The 18,821-nt window shown below is 34.3% G+C and overlaps 2 protein-coding genes and 1 pseudogene across 2 annotated transcripts; 1 reads left to right on the top strand and 2 right to left on the bottom strand.

The window, feature by feature from the left end:
• Window positions 1-16: 16 nt before the first annotated feature.
• On the bottom strand, window positions 17-6,226 carry EMB3147 (Acyl-carrier-protein S-malonyltransferase). Its single transcript, XM_088214129.1, has 10 exons — window positions 5,860-6,226; window positions 2,806-2,891; window positions 2,666-2,732; window positions 2,289-2,431; window positions 1,403-1,451; window positions 1,165-1,302; window positions 972-1,052; window positions 718-894; window positions 549-635; window positions 17-456 (listed from the first exon to the last, which is right to left on the bottom strand). The coding sequence occupies exons 1-10, from the start codon at window positions 6,061-6,063 to the stop codon at window positions 394-396; spliced, it is 1,095 nt and encodes a 364-aa protein (XP_088070255.1). The 5' UTR covers window positions 6,064-6,226; the 3' UTR covers window positions 17-393.
• Window positions 6,227-6,551: 325 nt separating this feature from the next.
• LOC110823653 (latex serine proteinase inhibitor pseudogene) lies at window positions 6,552-7,699 on the top strand (annotated as a pseudogene).
• A 716-nt stretch (window positions 7,700-8,415) lies between these two features.
• Window positions 8,416-12,095, bottom strand: SLP1 (Calcineurin-like metallo-phosphoesterase superfamily protein). Its single transcript, XM_022054089.2, has 10 exons — window positions 11,721-12,095; window positions 10,945-11,045; window positions 10,671-10,784; window positions 10,346-10,558; window positions 10,100-10,235; window positions 9,812-9,987; window positions 9,515-9,603; window positions 9,171-9,240; window positions 8,952-9,062; window positions 8,416-8,674 (listed from the first exon to the last, which is right to left on the bottom strand). Exons 1-9 carry the CDS (start codon window positions 11,971-11,973, stop codon window positions 8,976-8,978), a joined length of 1,239 nt encoding a protein of 412 aa, XP_021909781.1. The 5' UTR covers window positions 11,974-12,095; the 3' UTR covers window positions 8,416-8,674; window positions 8,952-8,975.
• Window positions 12,096-18,821: the final 6,726 nt, after the last annotated feature.

Below are 18,821 nucleotides of genomic sequence, written 5' to 3'. Positions count from 1 at the left end.
TCAATCAAATAAAATATGCAGAGAAATGAATTTGTTATTAAAATGGAGAATTTCAAGAAGTAATAAAGGATGATATTTCACTAAGCTACCAGCAAAATAATGTCAAACAAGCGGGTTAAGTTTTTTTATTTGTTTGGCGCATTAACCAAACTCAGGACTTCAACAGACCCATTTTCAATCACTCATTACACTGAACCAAAGAGAGAAGTCTCAGTATAATCTAATCATCATACAAAATTGAAGCAGCCCAGTTAGGTTGATAACTCCACTAAACAGCAGTCTTTTCTTGCATTGGCTTGAGAACCCACTCCACTCTTTTGAACCCTGATGCTACCGGTATGACTACGGTTAGCTCAATAAACAGAATTTGAGTCATCTCTCCAGGGACGCCTTTTAAGCACTGATGTTTTCAATGTCAGCGCTTTTGTCTATTCTCTTCACTATGCCGGCTACGACCTGATAAGTGGTCCAAATAAACTCAGAAGGATGAAATTTCTCAATATTTAAGAATGGAATCTAAGATATTATATTGTTAGAATAATTTATACCTTTCCTGGTCCCAATTCATAACTCTTCTTTAGTCCTTTAGTTAGCAGGGTCTTTACTGTTGTTTCCCATTGAACAGGAGAAGTTACCTGGGGTTTATAAGTCAATGTGTTTAGTTACTGTTCAGTGTTCAAAAACTATAATTGAAAGAAGAAATAGTTAGAATCATACTTGGCGGGCTAATATCTTCTTAATTGTGTCAGGATCAGCATGAGGTTGTGCGTCAACATTGGAAATGACTGGTATCCTTGGAGTTCTAATATTTGTTGCTGCCAATGCCGCTTCCAATCTTGAGACTGCCGGATGCATGAAACTAGTGTGAAAAGCACCAGCAACAGCAAGACGCACCTGTTGAAAAGGGATACAGTGGTGGCAGGTGAATGAAAACATACTGGACAGAACTAAAAGAGTCAAGAGGAAGTTACCGTCATTCGAGCCTTAAAAGACTTTGCTTTTGCTTCCACTGCTTCAATTCCCTTCACTCCTCCAGAAACTGCATAATTCCCCTATCAAAGCACAGCATATTCTTTGTCAATTTCAAGGTGAAAAATGCTAGATTACAATCAGAAAACACAGTTCTGCTTATGAATCAAGACAACAGATCTGAAAAAACCTTACAGGACATAAGAAATTTGCAATCTGAACTTTATTAGCTTCATCAACTTCTGCATTGGCTGCATCACACAATTGCAGGACCTTGTCTGAATCCAGACCTATGACACTGACCATAGCACTTTTAGCAGCATCAGCGGCTTCCTGGAGTCACTCATAGAAATATAATCCAAGCGATTATGAAATCAGGAAGTGGGCACAAGAGATCAAGATATCAGATAGCTAGCTAGCAAAAAGAAGTTACCTGCATGGCCTCCCCCCGAAGTTTGACAAGCTTCAGACCATCCTCAAAGCTTGAAAATTGAATCAAATACTTGAAATAAGGGGGTGGTTAACACATGAATAAAGCTAGGAAATAAATTAGGGATGATTTGATTATAAAAACAAGATCGTTGTGGACTAGTTCCCCAGATTTCTTTTTCTTTTTGTTTTTTGTAGAATTCTAAACAGGGTGACTAGGGAATATAAGGTCTATTGACCCGATAAAACCCATTCATTAGTACTGTAGTTTTAAGGCACAAGTCAATGGTCACCCAGTGATTTCCTCAACATCTGTTCCAAGACAATTATAAGCATCATATTTGTTATTATTTCTGCAGGTTTCAGAACATGCTTAATGATAGATCACCAGCTAAAAAAGATTTTGGACTTAGGCAATGCGATGAGAAGTCTTTTTTTTTCTTGAGAAGAGTGGTGGGAAGTCTTTATTTGTCTCCTTTTACCAGAACTTTCCAATTATGGATTATTTTAAGTTTTGTCTAACATCCATTATGGTTTATTTCCTAGTAAGAGGGGACATTTACTTCCTACTTGAATTTCCCTTATTAGATAAAATGCGCTTTGTATGATTTAAGCCAAGCCTATTTTGATTGATACTCCAAACTCTAATTTTAAGATGTTAGCTAAATATTTTTGTTCTTTTCTCTTATGTTCTCTACCTTTTCTTACTGTCCCAGATCATTTAGCTCACTATATCAGTGTTGATACTAACTAGTAGACTAAAGCACAAGCCAAAAAAATAACTGGAAGCATATAATTAATTGGTGAATGTCCATCAATGTGATGTTGCTTAGTTATAAAAAAGTTAGATAAATAAGCATAAAAATTATTTTTCTGAATGCATGACGCACCTGAAGGCCTCAGAAAATGCTAATGCAGTATATTCTCCTAAGCTAAGGCCACAGGTCACATCTACAGAATCAATTATCTGCTGACCCCCATCACGAGCACGGAGCAACTCAACTGCAGCTAGACTTGTGACATAAATAGCAGGCTGCAAGAATCAGATTCTCACTTATAACCACCAATATAAGATATTTTCATTGAACAATACAGAATTGCATGGCATTATGTTTCCAGCCAACCCGAAAGGTGAAGATATGTTGAACACCAAAAAATTCAAAACATATCACGGCTTGTTTGCCTGCTTAGAGAAGTAACAGCTAATGGAGCTATTTTCTAGACAGTTTAAGATATCAAACAAAGTGATGAAAGGGGCAAGGCAAACCTGGCTTATAACAGTTGAATCCAGCTTTTCTTTAGGGCCATTTGTGCAAACATCCAGAAGATCAAACCTTTAACAGAAACAAAATTTCAGTTGCACATATAATAAAATATGTCAAGAAAAGTTCTACAATTTCATGGTACCCCAAGATATCATTTGCTTTCTTATATAACTCTGCAGCAGCCGGAACACTTTGAGCCTCCTTTCCCATCCCAACTGCTTGTGCACCCTGGGAAATTTCAATAATAAAATAAATTTAACATAGCAAAGAATGCTATAAAACTCCATGAGTGCTTGCTAGCCACTGACATCATCAGATATCCTCGTCTCAAACAGAAGAGACTAGATACTTATAAGTAAAATAAAGGCAGCGTGATTTTCCAAGAAGAGAATGATAGGTCCCAGTCAGAAGTCAATTAGTTTTTTGGTAAAGATTTTCCCTTTAGATGAGAATAAATCACACTTGAACAACAATTTTTCGACCCCCCATTCACTAAACTTGCAGTCTTTAAATTCAAAAACTTCTACCTGCTACTTCCTACTTCTAAAGCAACTAAAACAAAATGGGATGGTGGTAGATAATGGGGATAATGGGAAATACAACTGATGACAGAAAATAAGGGATATAGGATACATTGTTAACTAATTCCATAACTATTTTAAACACACATTTTCCTTAAACTAAACACATATTTTTCTTAAGTGGGTTGGCATTGAGATATTCGAAGTTTAACATTACTCCTCCCTTTTTCAAGAACCTTGTCCTCAAGGTTTAGACAACCGGCTTTTTCTCACAACTATGCAGTAGTTGCCCATGTGGCATCTTCTTCAGTCATCTTCCTCTTTTCTTTAGTTCGTCCAGAACTTCATCCAAGAGTGTGCCTAATTTCTGGACCATGCTACAACATCTAAATGCCCCTCTACATCCATACTTCATAAAAAAAAAATGGCACATCATCACCACTTGAGAATGCTTGTCAAAGGCCATCCACCCCCCCACTCCTCAAGAGTATTATTTCTGGTTCCTTGCAGCCTTTTGTAGTTTTTTTTTTTTTTTCTGCAGCACAACTCTCTATCTCAACTCTCTGTGCGACACAGCTCTCAAACTTCCAACGCGTTCTGCCTCCCTTCCCTCCCAGATGTTTTTTTTTTTTTGCTGCTCTCCATCATCACCATCCTCCAACCCAATACATTTTTTTTTCTGCTGCTCTCCATCATCACCATTCTCCAACCCAATACATTTTTTTTCTGCTGCTCTCCATCATCACCATTCTCCAACCCAATACTTTTTTTTCCATCCAACTCATGGCAGATTACACTATATCCCGCACAAACCAACTTGGAATATGTTCACTAAAAATTTCCCAACAACCCCAGCAGCACATTTGCTGATGATATTTACCCATGGATACTGTTCACTGAAAAGATTCAGCACAGATTGAGGAACCTTCTCATGAGCCAAGAACTGAACAACATTTCTAGAACCAATGGCATCACTCTGTTCTTTGATATCCCGTACTCAGTACTTGCCTGGATCCCAAGGTAAAGCTTGGCTCCTTTGAGTTTGAGCGTAAACATCAGGCCGTAGAAATATCCCTTTGGGTGTATACAACCATATGCCTCTAAATTTATGGTACCATGATCTGAACTTCTTTATATAAGGTGTTATGGTGCAACCAGTTTTGTTTAAATATTGCTTCACATCTTGGAAATATTCCTCCACTTCTTTCTCCACTTGTGGAATCATGTAAGATTCCAGAGTTTCATGATCTGGCAGTTGATAAGGATATCCAAATTCTGGTACTGCCTTTACAAAGTCCGATGACTCCATAAAATCATCAAAAGATTCGGAATCTTTACGCTTGCTTGTAGCAATGAACTTGGCAAGCATTTTGTCAACTGCTTCTTTATCCTTGTTCTCTGCGTCCATACTGCTTCAGCATCTTGTGATGCTGGTGGTGAGGAAGCACAGACAACCGCCTTCGAGATGAATATTTCTTGTTTGCTTGACAGCTTAGAACTTTGACCTGCACTGAAATTCCATGTGACCAACCCCGCCCGTGCTGCAACAGATCTCCACATCTCTCCCGCAAAATCAAAGGTTTTAGCTTTGGAGTAAAAGGGTGATTGGCTCCCGTCACTTTCTCTAGACCGTCGTCGTGGTTTGATTGCGTCTGGCCCGGTTGGCCTGGAGCGTTGTTGCTGGATCGTTCTCTGTTCAAAACCAAAGTGTCGGTGAGCCATCGGAGGGTGCCTACAAGCTGGTGGAGTAAGTTAGCAAAACCGGCCTCCATTCTGCTCAAATGGTCCTGTACCCCTTCCAGATTGATTTTTAGATTTTTTATTTTTTCTTCGTCTGTAACCATAGCTCTAATACCAATTGATAGGTCCCAGTCAAAAGGCAATTAATTTTTTGGTGAAGATTTTCCCTTTGAGTGAGAATAAACCACACTCGAACAACAATTTTTCGACCCCCCATTCACTAAACTTGCAGCCTTTAAATTCAAAAACTTCTACCTGCTACTTCCTACTTCTAAGGCAACTAAAACAAAATGGTATGGTGGTAGATAATGGGGATAATGGGAAATACAACTGATGACAGAAAATAAGGGATATAGGACACATTGTTGACTAATTCCACAACTATTGTAAACACTCGTTTTTCTTAAACTAAACGCATATTTTTCTTAAGTTGTTTGGCATTGAGATATTCAAAGCTTAACAGAGAAAAGACTTTCATAAAGACAATAGGAATGGAGTTTAGAACTCAATCGGAAGTTCCTCATTACAGGATAAAAAATATTTCTTTGGCTATGGACAACAAGTACAACCAATTCCATTCACATTATTAACATACTCGCATTTGTCACATTTGCAAATGAATAGATTCAGAAATTCCGTTTTCAACCACCAATGCAACCGGCATTACTCAGAATTAGAGAGGTAATTAATAAACAAGTCACAAATTGAAACAAAATAGAAACAGTTCGCATCAAATTAACCTCTCTAAGTAAAAAATCTACGCCTAAACCAGAACATCAACGGCGCAAAAATCCACATTTCTCACAATCATATAATCGATGCGCTCTTTCAATAACTTCAATACTCTAAAACCCACATACAAATAAACAGCTATAGATACATTAAACACCATATTTACCCAAGCGATAAGCTAGAACATGACAATTGACAGTCACCTGACCGGGGAAGAGGAAGGCAGAGCTAGGCTTGTAATCAGCAAACAGGGCGTCGCCTACCGTAGCTTGAGATCCAACCGAAACACTCATGAAAACCCTAGATCGTCCGAGACTCTTGACGGCAAAGTTCTGGAATCCATTTCTGTGGAAGCTGAGCTTGTGGAGAGAAATGGAAGGGAGAATGAGAGAGGAGGAGGAGGCCATGGTGATGGAAGCAGGTGTGCGTAGAATAAGAGGGCAGCGTCGAAGAGAGCAGTGTATTTATGCGGAAGAGTGCGTGAGGATTTGGGAAAGGTTAGCGGAGAAAACGAAGAGAGATGGTAGAAGTTGAGAATTTGGCATGAAGATCCCAAAGAAGTCACCTGCCAACTGCCCGTTAAATGGTCTTTTTCTCCCTTGTCAAATTACCAAAGTGTTTAGTTTCTAGATTATTATAATAATTATTTTGTTTATTATTATCTAATTTTTTTAACTTTAATATCTAATTAAATATTAATTATACACCTAGAATAATTAACCAATGGAATAAGAGCTTTAAGAAAATCTTTTATTCACATATTTACTTAATAAACTTATAAACTCAAGTTAAAGTAAACATAATTAAATTATGCATATTCCGTATTTTTATTAAATAATTATATTAATATAAATTAGATACAGATTTCTAGTTAAAAAAATATTAACCCACAAATTCCACATTGTTTAGCTACCCTTTCTATAAATAGCAGCACCACTGCTTCACTTCTTACGAACCCCAAAACAGGAAACCAAGGAAAAAAAGGAAAACAAAAGAGAACCCCGGAAAGAGAAAGAACAAGAAAAGACAAAATGAAGAGTCCGACTACACTGCTAGCCGTCTCCTTCCTTCTCTTTCTATTTACAACGAAGCCAATGCTCGGCTCTGAACTCCGACCAGTTGTCGACGTCGACGGCGAGCCACTTCGCTACGGCGTTGATTACTTCGTGGTGTCAGCCATCAGAGGCGCCGGCGGTGGCGGGTTGAGCTTAGCCGGAATTTCCTGTCCGCTCAGCGTGAAACAAGAACGAATTGACTTGATGAGAGGAATACCAGTCAAATTCTTAGCGGTCGACGTTGTGGGTGACAACGTTGTTCGTGAATCTACTGATTTAAACGTGAAGTTTAATATCCAGATCCAATGCGAGGAGGCGACTGTGTGGAGAGTTGGTCGGTTTGAGGGTTTAGCAGAATGGGTAGTGAGGCTCGGAGGAGTTGAAGGTTACCATGGACCTGGAACTGCTGATAGCTTGTTTAAGATCCAGAGAGCAGGTGGACCGTCGTCTTCCTATCTGTTTAGGTTTTGTCCTTCGAAGCCTAGAACCTTTTTGATTCCTTGTGGTGATGTCGGTGTTCATTCAGACCCTGCTGGAATAAGGCGTCTGGTGTTGAGCGACTCTGCAAAAACTTTTGTTTTCGTCAGAGCTGATAGGGTGATCAGGGATGATGGAGAAATTGTCATGTGAGGTGCAGTAATATAAGTTACCACTGTAGTATGTATTAAAATAAATTCCTACATATATATATATATATATGTATGTACGGGAAGGCAATGATAATGGTGTAAAAGAATAAAGCAACTGCATAGCAGTGCTGTGGTGGTGTAGCAGCTCAACAACTGTGTGGAGTGTAAAACGAGAAACGACATCGTTTTATATTCTTTTTTCTTTTTTGAAAAATGGCTTTTCGTTTTGATGCATGCTTTCCAGGTGGTGTTCATCATATTTTGATTTGCCAAATGTCTCCTCTTCTTCTCACATATTGCATGCTCACCAAGTGTAATATTGAAAAATCAACTTAATAAACAAAAATTTACTTATCTTATATTATAATTAGTATATATATATATATATATATATTACGTGATTGGTATTAATATTATTAATAAATTTATCACGAAGAATGTTAAAATAATCTGATAATCCTCAAAATTTAAAATTTAACAGTTTAAAATAATACTAATAATAATTAATGCTGGTTGGTTCACTTACCTAACCTTTTGCTAATTGTGAATTCTGTTTTTTCAATGCATCAAATAAAGAATCATCTAACTAATTAATTACGTTGAAATTTTAATTTAAAGATGTGAGCCACCTCTACCTCCCTACATGCAAGCAGCCACCTCCACCTCCCTGCATGCAAGCAGCCACCTCCACCTCCTTGCATGCAAGCAGCCACCTCCAGATTTCTCTTTTTCTCTATACACTGCTGGTATATACACACTTACACTATTAATTTAAATATTACGCTGTTAAATTTATTAACATATAACATTTTTTAATTAGTTTAAGTATTACTTACGTCAAATCAGATGTTTTTCAATATATACCATCAATGAGATTTTGATAAACCCTAGAAATTATTTACCCACAACCCATAACCCATTATCAATGAAATTCTGATTTTGGCTTAAATTGGTTTACTGTTTCGCCATCAAGAATTAATTTCTCTAATTGGTATTCTTTTCAGATTCTAATTACTACTTCCATTTAGCATTAGGATCATAATCGGTAAAAGACTATCTTAGAAGCGTTAGTACATCTCGGGACGAACTGACTTTCCACTAACCCAAATCAAAGTGCGATCGTACTAAACACAGAGAACTATGATTTAAAACCTGAAGCTGAAAGAGTTCGAGCAGAACAATTTACAGCAGCAAAAATCCCAGATGAAGAATTTGTTGATAAGAATAATGTCCTCGTTATTGCTAATTCTTGAGACTGATATACAGAAAACCTCATCTTCATCACATGGATTTCCAGCACAAAAATCTTTTATAAGTACTGTCAGAATTTATACCTGCAGTAAAGGGAAATAGAGTAAAAAGTCCCATTATCTGTCTTAAAATCAGATCTTTCATATAGTATCAAGTACTTAAAATTTGTATAAACCATCTTTTGATTGAATTGTTAGAAATTTCACGGGTGTGAGTTCGAACATTGAACTGTATTTCCTTTTTTGTATGACAGAAAGTACTTCAAAAAAGACCCAAAAAAATGTTCTTTCCGATATAATATTATCAACTATAGTCAGCATTATGAAAGAAAATGAGCAATAGGATATTTTTTATGCATACCTGTTCAAGCTCCCTTGCTTGATTCTATAAATAATCCACGACCAGAAGTTCACTAAATTTCTCTCTTTTGCTCCTAATAACTCTCGCTTTATCATCACTTATTTCCAAAACCTAATAAACAGAAGAGAAACCGAAGTAGAAAATGTCTTATCTTATTGTTTATACTCTAATGATACTCGTTTGTAAATTAAGAAAGCGGGATTCAAGTTAGAGTAGTACCTCTGGCCTCGAGTTAAGAACTCCACTTGACATTCCCACATCGACACGCCATATGCTACAATTGTATTTACTGCAACACAATACACTGAATTCAGTGATTGTTGGTAGTAAATGCATGTAATTATCAACCCCTAAAGATCAAAATTTACATAGTTGGATCAAAATGATCTAGTCTGGGGATGACTAAATCTCAAATCACTTTGAAAATCACGTGTTTTTCTCTCCCAGACAAACTCTAATCTTAACATACATAAATCTTATAAAGAACCAATAGTCTTGATTCTGAATAGTATTCCGGTATTTAATCTTATGAAATCAAAGAATATTATAAGAACTTCATGTACCAGTTTACTCCTTCCATTTGAGGAGTATGTCCCACCACCATCGCTTTAGCTCCTACTGCTTGCAATGTGTCTTGAAGAATAGCATTTATCTGATGAGAATTTTCAATAAGTAAACCAGTTAAACACATCATAACATATTAGATGAATTGTTCAAATTCCTAAAGAAAATTAATAAAACAAAATCACTTGTCTCCGTATTACTAGCAGAAGATTTCACGCTCGAAACTCATTTGGTTTCAAGTTGGCAATTTAAAGCAGAGAGAGCAAGTTTCTGATCAGTATATAAACAATTCTTGCCTGATTAATCTGATAATCATCAAGATCTGAATTGTCCCGAGAGTATAAACGATTCCAAACAACACTGTCATAGCCTCTGGTGGCTATGAAAGGGATGTTAGGATTGCTATCACCTCCATTGAAACCTCTCATCCAGCTAGAAACTTCCTTGTTCATCCTCTCTATGCCATATGCAACTGTGGAAGTACCAACACTACTCCTATCAGGAATTTGAAACAACATAAGAAAAAACTTTTTCTTTTCATTCTATTTTATAAGCAAGATATGCAGTGTGAGTGAGGAGTATACCGTGGTTAGGAAGCAGGCCGCCATGGCAGAAAACCCAATCATTAACCCGAAGAACAACCGAGTGTCTTGCCAATTCGCATGCCAATGGACCGCCTGGTCTAAACAGAGCCGTCCTTGCAATCACTCCCTTTTGCCTCTGTGCTAGTATTTTGATAGGTTTATCAGATGAATTTTTAAAGATTTATAGTACATAAACTGAAAAAGAAATAGCATTAAATTGATGGGGTGGCTGAGAAATCTTGGTACCTTCACTAGGTTCCATGGCCCCCAATTACTTCTGAAAATTTTCCTATCTTCTTTCCATTTCTCAGATGCACTAATCCAACCAAGAAAGGCTTCTTCCCAGTCATTTCCAGAGTCACTCAAGTATTCCAGAAAAGCACCACATTCATCAAATGCCCCAGCTTCAACATATCTGAAATCCCCTTCTACATTCATTGTCTCATGATTCCCATTCACCTGTTCAACAGAAGATTTAGCTAAAATTACTTTGACCCAGCAGCTGACAGAATTAAGCAGATGGAAATACTCAGCTTGGGCCAGTAACTTTTGAACTCAAAGCAGCACGAACCTGAAAAACTGCTCCACCAACATCTTTTGCTTGTACATCCAGCAACCGCAACAGGGATAAAATCGCTATTTCATCTTCACCTCTATCAAGGATATCCCCTAGTTGAACCAAGACCTACATATTTCTCAAATGAAAATCTAATTAAGAATTGGAATATCCATGTAGAAACATACAACATTTTGCAATAACTCCATCTAGATTGTGTAATTATATGAGAATTCCCATTAGAAATAAACAAGAGCTTTTCTGAGTTTTGCAAAGAAAGAAATCATACTGTTTCTCCACCAGTCCATAAGTCTTCACCATCAGAACTCAAAACACCAGCCATCTGAAGTGCAAATCTAGCTTGATCAAGATCTCCATGCAGATCCCCAACTATAAATTGATACAAATTACACAAGCTTGCAGATTAAGAAAATAGTAACAATATCTCTTGTTGACTTATATAAAACAAAGATACACCATCTACTCGTACCAAACCAGCAAACCCTGTTGGATTTGCACTTAATGCTAGATTTGGAATAAATCCAAAATGTTTATGAAATTCATTTGCAAATTTATACTTAGTTCAATCAGAAAGATTATAAAACTCATCTTTAAAATGATAAAAAGTGACCGTACAGAAAATTTCATCTGAATTAGAAAAAATCATGCACTGATTCAATTCCTGATAAGTTATCTCCAGAACTTTATGTAATCCAGTGACCAAACTGTCATAAAAAATCTAGCTTTAACAGTTGAAAGTCTAAGGAATTTGCACAAATAACAAATTTAGCTGATTCCTACTAACTTAAACTTCTGAAAATGGTTTCAACTCTATTGCTTGACCTAACTCTATCCATGCACCAAAGCAGCTATCTATTATAACTGTATTAAACAAACCCATAACCCATATCCTAATACCCATACATTAACTTCAACAAAACCAAAAGCCATTGTTCTTTTCTTTCTCATGGACAATAAAATAAATTTTATGTGGAAAACTAATTAAGTGAAAAATATTAAGCTCGTTTCTTCATTTTTTTTTGTACGATGAAGTGATATTATTACCTGCAATAATCCGGCGACCGGGAGCAGAGACGAAGGTGGGAGGGCTTCCATTGACAACAATGGGCTTTAAGGCTTCTCCTCTGCTACTGCTGTTGCTCAATAAAGTTGAAGCCGAAGCAAAATAAGAAGAAGAATATGATGGAGAAAAGGTTTCTGTTAATTTCCGAGTGTGTGAAGAAGGCGGTAGAGGCAACGAATTCAAACACAGAGAAGGCATTGCTTGGGCATGGCATGGCATCAAGATTTTGAACATATAGAACGACAAAAAAACAGAAGAAGAAGAAGAAGAAGAAGCTGTATCTTTTTTCTTTTGCTTTTACAGGAAAGGAATTGAAATTTAGAATGATTCCAAAATAGAAAATTTCTGAACCAAGTGTTTCCATATATCTTGTCTTCACTTTCCTTCTTCTGGCCGAAATTAAACAAGATAAGATGTCAGCACCGGAACGACACCGTTTATTCCTTCTCTGACTCTACGTTAACCTGATAACATCGCTCCTTATCCCCGATTTAACTGTCAACCGACCTTTTTTTTTTAAAAATTAATAAATTATAACAATCATCAAAACCTTGTTTGAATATTAGTTGTCAAAATTTTGAATTAGACTATAAATAAATTCTCGGGTTCCCAGAAAGTTTAGGATGCAGGCCCAATTCGTTTGGGCCATGCTATTCAACTAGGGGCAGACGGGTAACAGCCCATAAAGTTTATATGACAATTTATACTGTTCACTACATGTATCTATGCGTGTATGTAAACTTTAGAGCTCCCTAAAGTTTTCATGTGACCAATATTGTCATGCACCATTTTTTATAATTTTGTTATAAGGATGAACAACTATAAGAAATACATCTTTACATATATAAGGATGAGCACATGATAGGTATAGAATGTGTACATCAATCTCTGCAATTAATAAATATATAAATTCATATTTAATTCTTTATATAAATTTATAAAATATATATAAAGAATTAAATTTTTATTTGTTAAATTTAAAAAAAAAAAAATTAGAAATGAAATTGAAATAATTTTAAAGAAAAGAGGTGAATGTGTGAATAAGCGAGGTGTTTTTGGAAAAAAATATTGAAACCATGAGGTAAAATCATAAAAAGAGAAAATTTGGCTACGTGGGACAACCCAGTCAACAACCACGATGAGTCAGAACACATCACGAGGCAGACATGCTGACATCAGCTCCACGCGGATGATTCGCGTGCCTGGACGATCCGACGGTCCAGATCGCATTCTGCAAGCACGAACGGTCCAAATGCATTTTTTACTCACTTGGATATGCAATCACAATATTATTTGAGTTAGTGTTTATATATCGATTTTGGGAACTCATAACGGTAAATATAAAATAAATAGTTTTTATGTTAAATAAATTTATTTAAATTAATGCCTCTATTAGTTATTTTATAATTTTTATCAACATTTGATTTTTCGTATAAGTTATTAGTGTGATATTCTTACTAAACTAATGTAGTTCATCTATCTGTTTAACTATTTTATATCAATAAGATCAAAATTCAGATTATGAACAACAAAATAGTTACTGATAAAAGTCACTTTCCATACCCTATTAAAATTGTCAGTCAGTGGAGGTTAACCCCATAAGATTTTAATTTCATTTACATTTATGTTATTTTAACTATTTTTATATATATTTCTATAATCCTATTTAATATCTAAATTTACTATATAAATAATATAAACTCTAATTATTATTTATTTTTGTTATTTTAATATATATATTATTTTTTTAAAAGATTTCGAATATTTACGTCCCTCGTACTTGAAGTAGGAAAAAAGTTTTTTATCCGCCACTCAACCCCACAAATAAAATCTCATAAAATATTTAAATAATGTTAATTACAAATATTAAGTATTCATCAAATAAAATATAACTTGAAATAATAATTTTAAAATAATAATAAATAACAAATGTAAACTGATATTACAGCCATACAACATCATATATTTATTAATTTGAATGAAATTAAAATTTTAAAAATTACATACATAACAATAAGGTAAGGACAAATAAATCATTAAATTCATATCTACTCCATACTTATCTCTGATTTATAGTTTTCTATTTGCACCCGCAACGTAGGTGATTAATTATAAATTTTTTACTCAATTCCATTCGTGTTATGTTGGGACGGATTAGAGCTGGTCACACGTACCCAATACCCATCTCTACATATGTGACACTTACCAATCCTCAAGTCACATCTAAAGATACACAATAATATTCTCCTAAAATAATAATAATCTATATACGCTTTAAAAAATAACAAAAATCAGCAATAAAATTAATTCTACATAATTACTTTTATTGTTTCGTATTTTTATAAAATTGAAAAAATATATATATGTATGTATATCGAGTTACAGTAGATTATGATCATATGATAAAAAAACTTTATTATTTAAATAAAAATCGTACAAAGAAAAAGGGTGATGATTGCGAGAGCCGATGAAAATGAGATTCGAGGGCTGGGACCGGCTCCCGCCTGATCCGGTTCTGCCATCTTCAATGTTTGGACAAGTGGACGGGCAATTCTGTGGAGCTTGTCGGTGCGGGCCCCATTTTTATTTTCTACAAATTATTATTTTCATATTTTTAATATAAAAAAAAGAAAAGCATTTTAATTATATGTGGAAATAGTGATTTAATTGTTTCTGCTACCTAAAATATTTTCCTTTCTAATCATTTTCAAAGAGTGCCAACCTATTGCCATTATTCACAGTTTTTTTTTATTAGGTCATATTTTTATTATATAGATGAGTATATTTTCAAAAATTAATTAAAAATATTTTACTGAAATAACGTAATATTTTTTTGATAATATACTGGGTAAAAAAATAAAAATCTTAATACTTGATTCGAAAGGAAATATTAATAACTTTAATGTCAAAAAATGTTTGAATTAGAAAATGTCACTTCTGAAAAAAGTTTTTTTTTTTTTTTTTCTTAGAAAAAAAAAAAAGAATGATATAATACACGGGGGAGGGCCAAACCCAGTGCAAAGGGGTGAACGCTCGTGTGGACACGTGGCAAGCATGTATAATTACAAGCAAGGGGTAACGACCATCAATATTTTGATGTGACGGTCACCCTATCACACCCCTCCCGTATTTTAGATTCCGCCGGTTGCCAATTCCATTAGGACATTTTTATCTTAATTAATTAAATATAATTATGTTTTCATAATTATAAATTGAGTAATTAACTCGTTCTTAATCAAAAAATGGGTAAGAATAAAGTGGGGCCCAGAGTTTTGAAGAAGGGAGCGGGTGAAGGAAGGAATAAAAGAAAAAAAAAAAAAAAAAAAGAGTATTTGACCAAAATGCGAGAAATTCAGGCATATATTATTTAATTTTATAAAAAAAATTAAATTAAAGGAGTCTGACGGTGGTCAGTATGTGGGTCCCAGTGTCCCAATTTCCAAAATATATAATAATTAATGAGAAAAAAAATAAAAAAAAAATACAAGGGCCTCGATTTCGGTGATAATGAGGGGAAATTAGGGAGAGAGTCAGAGAAAGACGAGATCTTATTTGAGAATGAATAAATTATTTCTTTAAATTTCCAACATGATAAAAATAGAATTTAATTTTAAAATATAAACCAAGGTTTTTAATCAATTATACATGTAATTAAAATTAAACAAAGGGCGATGGTCAGTGTAGATTTGATGATGACTTTTGAAAGAGGAGGGTAAATGTCTATTTTTGAAAAAAATAATTGACACCAACAAATATAAATTATTATTACGGTTGTTGATGTGGAAATTAAATACCACTTGAAAGAAAAAATTTAATCATTGACCTTTTTCATTTAAATGGTCAAGGGCTTAGAGGATTCTAAAAATCCAAGCACTAATTACAATTTGAAAGTAGATTAAATTAAATTATCTTTATAATATTAATAATAATAATCTTATAACAAATTTTTTATATATTATTTTATTGATAATTAACTAAATTTAGTACAAAATATTATTTAAAGAGTAGTATTTAATTCAACTAAAATATAATTGATGTTGACTTTTTTAAAACAAAATTTTTCGTTCTACTTGTAAGTATATTAGTTATAACTTAAAAACTAAATTTGACAAACATACAACAATAAGTTAGAAAGTTATTTTTCTAAGAACACCTTAGATTTTGTGGAGAAAAAAAAAAAAAAACTTCATGTATAATGGATTAGGAAGCTCAATTACATTGTCATGCTTTGAGATTACTAAAGTTGCATTAAAATTTCAAAAGAATTATATGAACCTAATCCGTAAACCACTATAAGAAACTCAATTTATACTAGTAGGTGGAATGGAGAGTTCTCTTGATATGATAGTTCAAGCTGAAGATAAAACAAATGCCTTCACAAAAAGTAATTCTGTAACGATCCAAAACTTGAAAGAAAATAAATTATAAATTAAATATAGAAGCGAAATAATAGAATTAGAGTTTACATTCATTATACAATAATTTAAAATACCACATAAGGCTAAGGAAATGATTATTCTAAAAGAACAAGCGAAAAATAAAGAAATAAATGAAAAGTAAACAATTAGGTATCATAGGACGACTTTCACTAACATTTGAAGAGAATTCGGGTGATGAACTTTTCACAACCTTCTTATTGATGGAGATCTGGATCTCGATCCTCTTGATCTAAAATTATTAATGAAAGGGTCAGCTACACTAAATTAGTAAGAATATCACACTACTCACCGATACAGAAATGAAGGTTGGTAAAAATAATAAAAACAACTAATGAAACTCTTAATTTAAGTAAATTCATTTATCATAAGTAAAATAATTTATTTCATACTTACCGTTTGCGAGATTTTCAAAATCGACCTATAGAGATAATGACTAAATAATATCATAATATCGTATTCAAGTAAGCAAGAATAACAATTTCATTTTTTATTTGCCTACTGGTATCAATGGGGGTCCATAAGGATGTCCCATTGCGCGTGAACTCATATCAAAACTTGTCAACTAACCGGCCGTCTCCATACTCTGTCCGGTATGAGCGTAAAAAATATCATCCCTTAATATTTTATCTGGTATGAGGATAAAACGGGCCGTCCTCATATCCTGTCCAATATAAATGCCAAAAATATCATCCATCAATACCCCGTCCGGTATGAAGATGAAACAGGCAGTTCTCATTCCCCGTCCGGTGTCAGCGCTAAAAATAGTAATTCTCGATACTCCGTCCAATATGAAGCGACGTTCACGGTAGGGTTCCATATGCACCTGATCCGTCCACCATCTCTCAAAATATCTAGTAAGGCTATCATTTATTCATTCACTTAACCAGTAAATTTTCTGTTTACATTTAATTTTCAGTTTTACAATTTAACTGTAAATCACGTAAGATAAATAATACATGTATCAAGAAAATACAACTGAATCATCTTATAAATTTCAGTGTATTATCATGCATTTAAAACTGTAAAATCAAATAATCAGTTAAAATATGAAAAATAGTAATAAATAATCGGTTTCGTCTCAATTAGTAACCTGTAATTAATTATCGAAGTTTTCTAAATTTTACAAAATATCGTATTTTTAATAATTAAAATTCAATTCCATAACAGATAATAAAGTGATGGATTGTTGCCCATATCGGTGTCTAAAATACGAAACTTTCAGTTACGCTTATTGGCAGTTCCTAGATTTCCTGAATTTTTATGTGAAGATCAAAATACGCTCCACGTACTTAAAAATACTCTAAAAATCTAAAATCAGTGTTAAAAATCTTTTTTTGGCTAATTTCAGAATTTTGGCACAGTGACGCCGCCGTGCTCCAGCGACAGTTTTCCCCATACACTCATCCGTCGTTCTTTTTACTCTGATTTGGCAATGTGAGTGTTCAAAATTAAATTATGAGTGAATAGGAAAATTTTTGCATTTTTTGGCGGTTGGAGGTGGCTCCAGCACGGCGGCGGGCGGCGGTCGCCTCCCTTCTCCAGCGACTGGTTCTTCTTCTTCGAGGGGGGGTTGGTGGCTAGGGTTAAAGTACGGTGTGAAGTTAGATATTTATACCCGCCTCTCTTAAATCTAGGTTGTTCATCGCATTTGATTTTGACCGTCCGATCGCGTTTAAAAAATGAATGAATATGGACAATTTGTCACTATTTGATTTGGACCGTACGATCACGTTAAAAGAAGGAACGAATCTGAGTCATTCGTTATGTTTAATCGCGATTTTTTGATCGCGCCTGAAGAGATAACGGATTCGGATCGTCCACACGGGCGAGAATGCATCTGGGCTTTTCGATCGCGGGTATGTGGATTGTTAGCATGACCTCCCGTTTGGCACCGAGTCAGCATGCCTTACCACGTGGCGCATTTTGATTCATCGAGGTTGCTGGCTGGACGGTACTACGTGGCGCATTTTTCTTCAATTATATTTTGATATCCAGTTTTCGATTTTTTTTTTTAAATATCATCTGAACCCAAGTTTTTACCTATTTTTTTAAAAAATTATTTTTAATTTCATCATCCATCTAATTATTTTTAATTTTATATTAAATAAAAATTTATAAATTTTATTTTATATATTTATTTATTTTATTTTTTTAAACTTAATCTGGGGCCAAATCTCAGATTTGGGTATTACAAGTTGTATAAATGATTTTGCAAGCAATCTTACCGACGATCGTAAAGGGAATGTGAATTATGGGATTAATAAACAAATTAGGTACTAAAGATTCAAACATGAAGAAAATGTAATGCATTATTAAAAGACTGATATTTGAAAAAAAGAAATTCAACACTTGGTTACAAAAAGGTTGATTATTTATATGTGAAAAACCTTCTTCGCCAACTTGACCGACCTCGTATATAATAAGATTAAACAAGTCTTCAATCATATTTGTAAAATTTGAATCTTTAATGTCCAAAGGAATGACAACACTTGCTATGACTGGCTAACAAATTGGGTCCATGATCAAGAATTTGTCACCACGTCCACGTACGTGCCTTCAATTTAGTTAGACTAATAGCGACCAAAATTTTTAATAAAAAAGTTTCCGTTTTTAATATAAAACACAGTTAATATTATTATTATT

Source organism: Carica papaya, chromosome 2 (assembly GCF_054855325.1).
Source record: "Carica papaya isolate Zhongbai chromosome 2, ASM5485532v1, whole genome shotgun sequence".
NCBI lineage: Eukaryota > Viridiplantae > Streptophyta > Magnoliopsida > Brassicales > Caricaceae > Carica > Carica papaya.
Note: the sequence above shows the minus strand (reverse complement) of the source record. Positions and strands in the feature narration are given on the sequence as shown.

Bases quoted from the DNA above. Each gene is read 5' to 3' on its own strand.
- EMB3147 (XM_088214129.1), bottom strand. From the start codon at position 6,063: ATGGCCTCCTCCTCCTCTCTCATTCTCCCTTCCATTTCTCTCCACAAG. The intron at 1,452-2,288 runs GTGCGTCATGCA...TCAATTTTCAAG, and splicing joins GCATTTTCTGAGGCCTTCAG to CTTTGAGGATGGTCTGAAGC. The intron at 1,053-1,164 runs GTAAGGTTTTTT...GTGCTTTGATAG, and splicing joins TTGCAAATTTCTTATGTCCT to GGGAATTATGCAGTTTCTGG.
- SLP1 (XM_022054089.2), bottom strand. From the start codon at position 11,973: ATGTTCAAAATCTTGATGCCATGCCATGCCCAAGCAATGCCTTCTCTG. The intron at 10,236-10,345 runs GTACCAAGATTT...ATACTAGCACAG, and splicing joins GGCCATGGAACCTAGTGAAG to AGGCAAAAGGGAGTGATTGC. The intron at 9,988-10,099 runs GTATACTCCTCA...GTACTTCCACAG, and splicing joins CGGCCTGCTTCCTAACCACG to TTGCATATGGCATAGAGAGG.